Source organism: Ipomoea nil, unplaced genomic scaffold, assembly GCF_001879475.1.
Source record: "Ipomoea nil cultivar Tokyo-kokei standard unplaced genomic scaffold, Asagao_1.1 scaffold0268, whole genome shotgun sequence".
Classification (NCBI taxonomy): Eukaryota; Viridiplantae; Streptophyta; class Magnoliopsida; order Solanales; family Convolvulaceae; genus Ipomoea; species Ipomoea nil.
The window spans coordinates 2886895-2897806 of NW_017616696.1; the positions used below are offsets into that span (position 1 = coordinate 2886895).

The window sequence follows — 10912 nt, forward strand, 5'->3', positions numbered from 1 at the left end:
GGTGGTGGTGGTGGTTGTGGTGGCGGTGGTAGCAGTGGAGGTGGTGGTGGCGGCGGTGGTAGCAGTGCCACCGGTGGTTGTGGTGACGGTGGCGGTGGTGGGGTGGTGGTGGAGACGGCGGCAGTGGCGGCGGTGGTAGGGTATTTTCGGTATTATAGTACTAAAGTTATTCCCAAATACTTGGGAATAGCTAATACCAGGGGGTCCCCTAGGAATGGTTATTCTCCCTGCAAAGGGAATAGCTCATTCCCGGTAATGCTATTACCTTGAATAAAATGACAAAACAAACAATGGAATAGGTCTATTCCCGAGAACGATATTCCATTCCCGACCTATTCCATGAACCAAACACGCCATTATAGTAACATACTGTAATTACAAAAGCGTATAGTAATTCTTTAAAACTTCATCTATTTGTTATATTATATTCCATATATGTGTGTGTGTGTGTTTTTTTTTTGGTGACATAAAATCCATATTTGAATTACTTGTGGAATTTTGTTTGTATTCCATCACAAATATTTATATATTATAACCTACAACTAAATATGTGTTAGTATATAATCAAATTAGTACATTAATTACTAGACTCGACTAATAAATAAGGTTGATGAGCCTAATGGATTTACAAATGGAGCTGATGAAATTTAACGAGAAAGGGAGTCTCACTAAGTAGTGATTATAAAAACAAAAGTAATTAACTAACTTAAATTTTGTTTGTAATGTAAGAAGATTACATTGGAAAGAACACTTGCAACATAACGGTATCTTGAACATATTTCTACAATGGTTTTTAATATTATATTCTTAAAGGTTTTGATTGTTTTTTGTTTAGTAAAGTTAGGAATGAGAATGATATGATGGTTGTAAATGTATAGTGAGTGTACTTATGATTTGATTTGATGTGGCATCGTCCGTACTTGCCCAATGCCCACCCCACTACATAGTAACTATATATGTAGTCTAGTATCTACTATAAGTCTTACCTATTACCTCCCAACTTGTAGCATCATATCTTTGTCGTCCGCGCAAATTCTATATTTGCTTTTCCTTAATTCACTAAATTCATTGCCTATGTATTTAAATCCTACCTTTTTGCATTTGATAAGGTACATTTCTAAAATACCCTTCTATTTTTAAAAGTGATCGAATCTTAAATCGTAAACGCAACTAACTGCATATACATAATATGTTAACTACATATACACAATATGCTGCTTATAGTATAAACATAATTTATTAACTTAATGCACATAATATGTTAACTGTAGGCACATAATATGAATGCCATTTTTTAATAGGGTCCACAATGCAATGTGAATCCAGTCCATGGTATAACTAGATATGGTTGCGATTCGGTTCTGAAAAATGATAAACCGGAACTGGAACTTTTTAGGAATGTTCCGGTTTGAACCTTTTCTTTTTGTGTAAACTCTACTAGCATGAATATTATTTTTTATTTATTTATTTTTTTTTTGGTTCGGAACCGATAGTTCCATTTCCCAATTTTAATAATTTGGAACCGAAACCTTTTGGGTTTCAATTCTGAAACGTAACCGAAATCGTCCATATAGTTCTGATTTCAATTCAGTTGTTACACTGTCCAATTAATTAGAACCTTAGAACCAAACCATGGTCATCCTAGGTATAACAATTGGAAATTAACTGTCTATATATAGAATGTTAGGCCAAATCTTATAAGATTTTAGACTCCATACATTGATTATTCTCTGGGGCAGTGGGGCTTGCAGCTCAAATTAAAGTCATTACAATATTGATACAAGTAGCAAGTAAATTTAGAAGCCTTGCATAATTTGTTGATTTGTTCTAATATTAATAATTTCTTTCTTTGTAAAATTTTTCCTTGATTACACAAAAAAAAAATAATATATATATATATATATATATATATATATATATATATATATATATATATTTAGGGGTCGTTTACTTCATTTCTCTGTTTTTTCATTTCCAATTTTCCATTTCTCCATTTTTCCAGTTTTTCTTCTCCATTTCTCTAGTTTTCCATTTCTCTATTTCTCCAATTTTTCATTTTTCTAATTTTGTGATTTTATTAAATACAATCATCTTATATACCATTTGTATATTTATACAACAAAGATCAATAATAATAATAACAACAACAACAATAATAATAATATTAATAACAACAACAATAATAATAACAATAAGAATTTAATAATAATAATAATAATAATAATAATAATAATATCAATAACAATATAATAATAATAATAATAATAATAATAATAATAATAATAATTTGAATTAGAATTTAATAACAATAATAGTCATCAGGCGTAAGAACCTCAAATAGTAAAAGCATTAGAAGCTTCAGGCGTAAGAAGAAGCGAAAATCTGATGTAAAAGGAAAATAGTCACCAGCAGGATTCGATGCTTGGACCTCAACGCAAGCCTACACTATTCACCCCGTCTATTTCCATTTCTCCATTTGGAGATGTTGGTTTTTCTATTCTCCAAAATGCTTAACAAGATTGGAGAATGGAGATGGAAAAGACATTTGGAAGAAGAAATTTAGTAAACAACTTTTTCATTTTTTATTTTTTCCACTCTTCAATTTCTTTATTTTTTAGAAAATCCTCCATTTTTCCAAGTTGGTAAACAACCCCTTAAGGATTGAGGTGTCTGAAAAAGTGTCACATTTTATAAAAATAGATACAAAAGTTTGATATTGAATTAAAAAATTTTAAAAGTTAGACTCTAAATATAATTGCTCCAATAAGCCTACTACCTATACACTAATATATGAATTTCTTTCTTGTATTTCTGAAAGTACAATATCGTTAGTCCAAAAAGAATGGCGAAGTGTTAAAAAAAAAAAAAAAAATGGCGAAGTGGGTTGAGTAGGATTATACCTTACCCTACCTACTAGACCCAATTAAATAATTATTCCACAACATACTGTTAAGGAGCATGTCATGCCTCACGTTGTTGCTTCGCGCCAAATACGAGATGTGGGTTTCTCTAGGCATTATCTTGTCTAAATAGTAGTTCTTTGTATTGATTTAAGATTATAAAATTTCAATTCAGTGAGAGGATTAATCACTATTTTCGATGGTGGAAATTTTGGGGATACCATAAAAAAAAAATTATGAAATTTAGCAAACTTGCCTATTGTTATGCCATTGTGCACTCTCCTATTGTACTCGACTTCCCCAAACATTTATTGGAGGTATTTGGTAAATAGCTGTTAGTCTAATTGGGTTAATGAGTTTGACTATGTGATAATATTAGTTGATTGTAAAAAAATATTTGTTAAATTAGCTATTTGATAGCTGATAGCTAATTACATGCAAAATGTATTTCTCAAAAAATTATCAAAAAAGTTACTTTAAATAGCTTGTTGAATTTTAGCATTTTGGAACAATAAATTGTTACAAAAAATTAATTAATCAAATACTTATATTAATTGTTAACCAAGTCAAACAGCTAATAGTGGTCAAATAAGTCAAAATTGACTGATAAACTAACTATATTACCAAACAGGACCTTATAATATCACTGTTTCCGATTATACCTCAGTTTGATCTCTCAGCTCACTAATGAAATTGTATTACATTCAGTTTCTAAATAGTCAATTTCCATCTTATGAAGAATTAAATGTGACAGATTTTTAATAAATAAAAATTAAATATAGTCGATTTTGAACTTACAAATTAAAAATGAGAAAGTCAATAATTAAAATTTGAGTTAACTACTATTAGATTTATCAACCATTCCAGCCTTAAGGAGGAGTTTTGGCACACGTCCATGAATGAATTTATAAAAACACCAAAGGATGTGGGCAAAGCCCAAATCACTTCTTGTATAGTAATTAATCATATCATACCATGCCCAAACACATTTTTAAGCTAGCTAAGCCAAATTCATCAAGTATAATCATCAAATCCAAATAGGCAGCTAGGCAGGTTTAATTTGCATCATAGCTGGTTTGCAATCTTGGGAGCAGATAATGATAATGCCCAGCTTCAAATTCAATCAATGTTTTTCTTGGATTGGGAAGCTCTTGAGTTCTGTTTGCAATGAGTAATGGCTGCCTCAATGGAGCTTTCAAAGTCTGATGAGCTGGTTAAACTGAAGCTTCTGGTGTGGAAGTTGAGCTCATAGAAGTCACTTGAGCTGAAAGAAATGGAGGAGGAGGAGGAGGAGGAGAAAGAGGAAGAGGAAACAGCAGATGAAGATGGAGGAGCCCAGCATTTTATCGGGGAACGACGCCGTTTCAATTCTGCTGCTGTTGAGAATGAGAATGAGAATGACCTTCTGTGATTACCCATCACTTTATTATCCTCAATAATCCCCGCTTTGTTCATTTTCTTGATTGGGTGCCTCCACCTTCCCATGCTTGGAAATGGAGTTTTCTTGCCATTTGGGGACTGTTTATGATCAGTCCCAGGTGGGTTATTATAGCCTGCAGCCTTTTCAGAAGAAGAAGAAGCCTCTCTTCTGAACAATGATCTCAGGTAAGCCCTGGGAGCCTTTAGCTTTTTACTGATCAAACATTTCTTGATCAATCTGAGCTTATTGGACCAGAATTTCCCTGGGGGATGCTTGTTGGTGATGAGAGTGGAGCTTTCGAAGAAGGCGCCATTGTTGCTGAGCTCAAAGCTCAGCCTGCAGGGCTTTAATGGAGTATTGGTGGAAGATGCGAAGTCCATGATGATGAAGTCATCTTCCTCAACAGAGGGGTGGAGTGTTTGCAGGGTTGGGGGGAGGAGAAGAGGGAGGAGTTTCCCCTTGTAGAAGAGATCATCTGCTGCTGGGAATATTGCAGTGTGGTGTTCTTCATCACCAAAAACAGGACACATTTGGAACTCAAAGCTTCTGCTTTCTGGGGAAAAAGAGTTGCCCAGTTCTATGTCTATGTACTCATCATCTGCTGCATTAATGCTGTATGGAAGAGGATGATGATGATGATGATGATACTTTCTGTTTCTGGGCATCCTGTTTGATACCAGACCAGCACAAAGCAATGGCCTCTGCATGCAGATCAGATGGTTGAATTGTATTGTGGGAATGATGTATAGCCTAAAGTGTTGTTTAAGGTTTCCTTTCCATTCTCATTTATATAACAACATTGGTCTTCAAAAAAACATGGTTGGTCCAAGGATGATATAAGGTCTGGATTGGATCCCTTGTGTACACATGAAGACTTGGATCTGACTGATGGCTGATTGTCCGACTCGCGATTTACCTCTACAGTGACTCTAGGGCCGGGGTCATGTGGGCTTAGGATTAGTCGGCAAAGCTGGGATCACCTAATTTTTATTTATTTTTAAGTAACAAGGTTTGTCGTCAGATTTAATGTCACAACTGAAGAATGTAGTGTGATGTTCGAATCCCACTGAAAACATAAATGGAAAAAAAGTCCAGATGATGGAAGGTGTGGATTGGATCCTTGTGTCTGCATGAAGATTAGAATATAACCATTTGACTTATTGCACGACTTGCAGTTTACCTCTGCAATGGTTCTAGGGATGGGGTCCATGGACTTAAAAAATATATAACGTTTTATGCCTTTCTTTAGGGTATGTAACCAAAAATCCCATGTCTATTCATATGACATGCCTTTATTGGAGTTCGGGTTAGGCGCAGGGCGAAGGAAGAGTTTCTACATCTCCATCTCTTTACAAAATAGATCTATCATGCTAATGCGAGTGCGGACATGTAGTACTACTAGTCAATTTCAGAATTTAAGATTTTATTCTAAGAAGGGCCCTTATATTGATCAATTCCTTAAAGATTTTTATTGATCACCTAAGTATAAGAAAATGATTGAAATTAAACATTGGGTTTTATATATAATAAATGGTGGCATTTAGTTTGTTTATGCTAACCAAATTAATATTCCATTATTCTCTTTGTATTTATAGAGTGCACAACATCAACATGCCCCACCACGATTCTAAACGTTAACAAGAGATGGTGCCAAGTGGGAAAAGCTTCATAAAGTGTAAGCAAAGTTGCTTTCTTGGAAAAATATTACAATTCCTAAATTACAAAAACCAAAAACATGAACCCTTCACCCTACACATAATAAAACATATTCTCCCTATTAATATCTCATATAGTGAAAGCTAATGCCTAAGTGGCAAGCAGATATGGACTTATCATGGAAGGACCAGAGAAGTAGCTTCTAGCTTCTAGCTGCGCTGGCTAGAATTTAGTGCAGGTGAGTAATATTTTGTAGACAAAATGCAGGTGTTAAGAGTCACACATTGATAAAATAAGATAGAACATATGAGTTTATAAGGTAGTTAGACTAGTTAATTATATTGGTTAGATTTAATTTTTTAGTGTAGTTAGTAAGACAGCAGAAAAAAAAAAAGAAAAAAAAAAAAGGGCAGTTATAGTAGTTGTGATAGAGGTGTTAACCATCTGTTTATGGTTGGTTGATCTTCAGCCATTTTTGTTGCAGCACTGACCTTCTGCATACCCACTCCAAGTCTCCAACCTGCCTTGAAGCTTCCTTGTAAAGGATGGCTGCTAGATTACAACTGTTATACCATGGACCAGGATTTATATTACAGTATGGACAGAGGTGCAAAACAATATTCAGATTATGTATATGCAATTAACTTTTATATATCTTCAGTATCTGCAGTTAACATTGTACCTACAGTTAACATATTATGTACTTGTAGTTAATAAATTATGTACCTATTACAACTACTACAATTAAAGTATTATGTACCTGCAGACAACAGTTAAGATATTATATACATTCAATTAATAAATTATGTATCTGTAGTTAACTACCTTCAATTTATTTATAAGTACATAATCTGTTAATTGAAAGTACATAATATGTTAACTGCAAATACATAATCTAAATATCATTTTATACCAGGGTCCACAATATAAATTAAAGTAACTCTGGTCCATGATATAATTTGCCGCTAAATGATTGAAGTGCAACTTCTTGAATTGGGTCTCTCCTGGGTTCCTTTATCAATCAGCCTGGCCCTTTAAAAATTGGTATTGGGCCTATGTTTATGAACCTGGTATACTGCAATTATTATTGTGTGGACCATGGTTCATACAAGTTGTGTGGACCATATTTTGTCTATTATAAAATAATGTATATTCAGTACAAAAATAATGTACATTCAGTACAAAGATAATGTATATTGTATACAGAGGATATACATTATTTTTGTTCTGAGTGTACATTATATTGTATAATGTACATTCTATACAAAAATAATGTACATTTAGTACATTAAAAATGTACTTTTTGTTATGGTCCACATAACATTGTGTGGACCATGGTCCATACAATAATTTGCCGGTATACTGACCTACATTCTTTATGTCGGCAAATTATGGTCCACACAATGTTATGTGAACCATAATAAAAAGTACATTTTTAATATACTAAATGTATATTATTTTTGTATTGAATGTACATTATATAATATAATGTACACTCAGAACAAAAATAATGTATATCCCCTTAATACAATGTACATTACTTTTGTACTGAATGTATATTATTTTATAGTAGACAAAATATGGTCCACACAACTTGTATGGACCATGGTCCACATAATAATGATTGTTTTATGTCGGCAAATTATTGTGTGGACCGTGGTTCACATAGCTGTGTGGATCACGGTCCAAAATGATGTTGTTGAATTTTATGTGTTGGAATAATGTATATTATGTGTTAAAATAATGTACTTATGTGTTAGAATAATGTACATTATGTGTTATAATAATAAAATTTCTGGAGTAAGATAATGTATTTTATGTGTTAGAATAATGTACATTATGTTTTAAAATAATGTACATTAAGCTTTAGAATAATATACATTATGAATTATAAAAATGTATGTTATTGTGGATCGTGTGAAAAAAATTATGTGAAGCGACGTCGTTCTTGGACCGTGGTCCAAAATTGTGTGGACCACGGTCCACACAATAACTATTGCCTTATATCTTGCATCAACTTATAATAGTTCATATTGCAACTTGCAAGATAGACACTGACATAGGTTCATTTTTAGTGTATTGTAGCTTTATTTTGTTTTGCAGCATATAAAAAGTAAACTTACAGCATATTTAAAATGAATATTTATCAAAATATAATGCACTTATTAAAAATGAATATTTAATACACAAAAAATAATATATAATACACTAAAAATGAATATATATCAAGATCCACCATACAAATGGATCCCTGAGTCTCCGATATAATTTGTCTATTGACCTAGCAGAACTGCAGAAGTAACAAAAAGAGAAAAATAATATTTGTTATGTATTGTGATGTAAATTTAGTTGTTATTCATAATGTAAATTGATTCTTATTTGATATATTTCATTTTCGAACATATGCTATGATATGAAATTGAAGATAAAAAGTTAAATTGATAGTAATATTATGCTTTTAACATTTTATATTATTTTTAGAGTTAATTCCATTTTTGGTCCTAGATTTATAGGTGACAATCCATTTTTAGTCCTTTTCTTTCAAAACATTCACTTTTGGTCCTAGTATTATTGTGGTATGATCATTTTTTGTCATTTCGATCTTCAATTATGATTTTTTTTTCAAAAAGATAAATATAAAAAATATAACGGGTCAATGTACTTTATATTAAAAAGATCAAAATGTCCTTGTATTTAATAGCATTTTAACGATTTTGTTGATAGATGACCAAAAATGATCATGTCACAAGAATACTAAAATCAAAAAGGGATATTCTGATAAAAAGGACTACAAGTGGATTGTCACCTATAAATCTAGGACAAAAATGAAATTAACTCTTATTTTTAAAGCTTAACATTGCCTTAGTGCTTTGAGGTTAAATAGAAGAGTAGTCCTAATTCTTTTTCCAATTGATTTTGATGACATTATCTTTAAAAATAATTGTATTTTTAATTGTATAATTACATGAACATTTTAATATTTAATTTTCAAAACTAATAATTTGATCATATTTAATTTTTGAATATTTTAAAATAAATCAAATTTATTCTACTCTATATAATATAAAGTGCATAATAACACACCCCACCATGGTTCTAAATGTTTAGATGGTCCCAAATCCCAATTGAAAAAAAAAAAAAAAAAAAAATCCTTCTTGGGTGGGGTTGGTGTTCTTGGAAAAGTGCAATACTTTAGATTACAAAGGCAACAATACGCAAATCATAATTCATAAACCCCCCATCTCACTTGTTTTCAAAATGTTTTCACTTTATGTTAGTATCTCGTATAAAAGGCCAAAAGCGAATGCCTAAAGTGCAAGTAGTTAATTAGAAAAAAGTAGTTTTTGCTAGATTTTTTCAAGATATTTTATGCAAAATTATTGGAGCATGGATATATCTTCAATTTGTGTCACACATGAATGATAGTAATTAAATTAAATTAAATTGAACTAATAACGGTATGATTGTCATTTGATTTTACCAATGATTTATATTTTATAAACTAACAAATAAAGTTAAAGGTATATGGTTATATTTCGAATAGTTTTGAGAAGACACTTTTTTTTTTTTTTTTTGAAAGCTTTGAGAAGACACTTTAATATCTAAATTTGTCTTCAAAAATTTAGAATATATTGTTGAGTTATAATTGCATTAAATGTCTTAAGAAGTTGTAGTTAGAGTTGTTCCCAAAATGTTTAATTCCTAATTTCAAAGACTCCACGCCAACATAGCATCTCAACTGAACACAGAAGCTAGACTTGGACACAATGAGTCCCTTCACTTTGAGAGGTTAATTGCTCTCACACTGTCGTTGGTGAGACTCGATCCCAAATTATTGTTCATAAACTTCACACATGTGACCAACTGAGTTGCCCATGCGGACAAGTGGTAATTAGAGTGTTAAAGAGGAATTGTTATTGTTCATGATAATGTGAGCCCCGACAATCTTTTTGTATGTGATAGGATAATCTTCTAACACATTCGCCAATCGTTATGCCATGGAACCGTGTTCACCATCCATGGTGAACACGGTCCCAAACGGTAACGGTGCCAGTAAGTGGTACTGTTATCTTTCACCAATCTTTTTTTTTTTTTTAATTAACAGCGCGACTTTTCTTCTTCATTTCACATTTCGTGGTTTCACTTCCTTTTCGCGCAAGCTTCTTCAACACTCATAAATTATGAATGTGCAGGCATGGATTTATGAATGTGCAGTTATGAAATTATGAATTTTCATTTATGAGATTATGAATTTTCTGTTATGAAATTATGAATTTTCTGTTATGAGATTATGAATTTACAGAACCACATATAAGCAATATTATAATTTCAGAACAAGCAGCTTGGTACGTAAAAAAAGTCATTCAAAGAATTATCTTTGGTGGATAGTAGTAACTTAGTTAGTTTTGTCTACAACTAGTGTGAAACGCCGACTATTGTTTTCATCACTTGAATTGAGAATATAATACTAGTGAAATTAAACCTCCTATGTTAAGGAGAAAAGTGGAGTGTATATGAATTGCCTGAAGACAAAAATTCTTGACTTTCTTTCTTTCTCTCTTTTTTTTTTTTTTTAAAAAAAAAAATACAAAATAAAAAAATCTTATACTCCGTACTTGTTTATTAGCTGAGCTTATACACACAAAACACTACAAATAATCTTCTAAAGGCAAATTTAATTTTAAGACTTCCGAAACGCACTCAAACTCTTATTAATTATTTTAAAAAGGTTTTAACAAAAATAAAAATATATATATATATTCTTTGCCTTAGGACCAACAACTAGATTAACATGTGGAATTCAAATATAAATTTTTTTATAAAGAACTACTCCTTAAGTGTGAAGGATTAACGAGAATACGCATGTGTACTTATATAGTTGATACACATATAACTTCAAAAAACATTCAAGATACACTTCAAAGAATCATTTAAA

At 31.7% G+C, this 10912-nt stretch overlaps 1 protein-coding gene across 1 annotated transcript; it reads right to left on the bottom strand.

Moving 5' to 3' along the window:
• Positions 1–4019: 4019 nt before the first annotated feature.
• LOC109152743 (probable membrane-associated kinase regulator 4) lies at positions 4020–5027 on the bottom strand. The gene has a single exon (XM_019300394.1). The coding sequence runs from the start codon at positions 5025–5027 to the stop codon at positions 4020–4022; it is 1008 nt and encodes a 335-aa protein (XP_019155939.1).
• Between the last annotated feature and the right edge of the window lie 5885 nt (positions 5028–10912).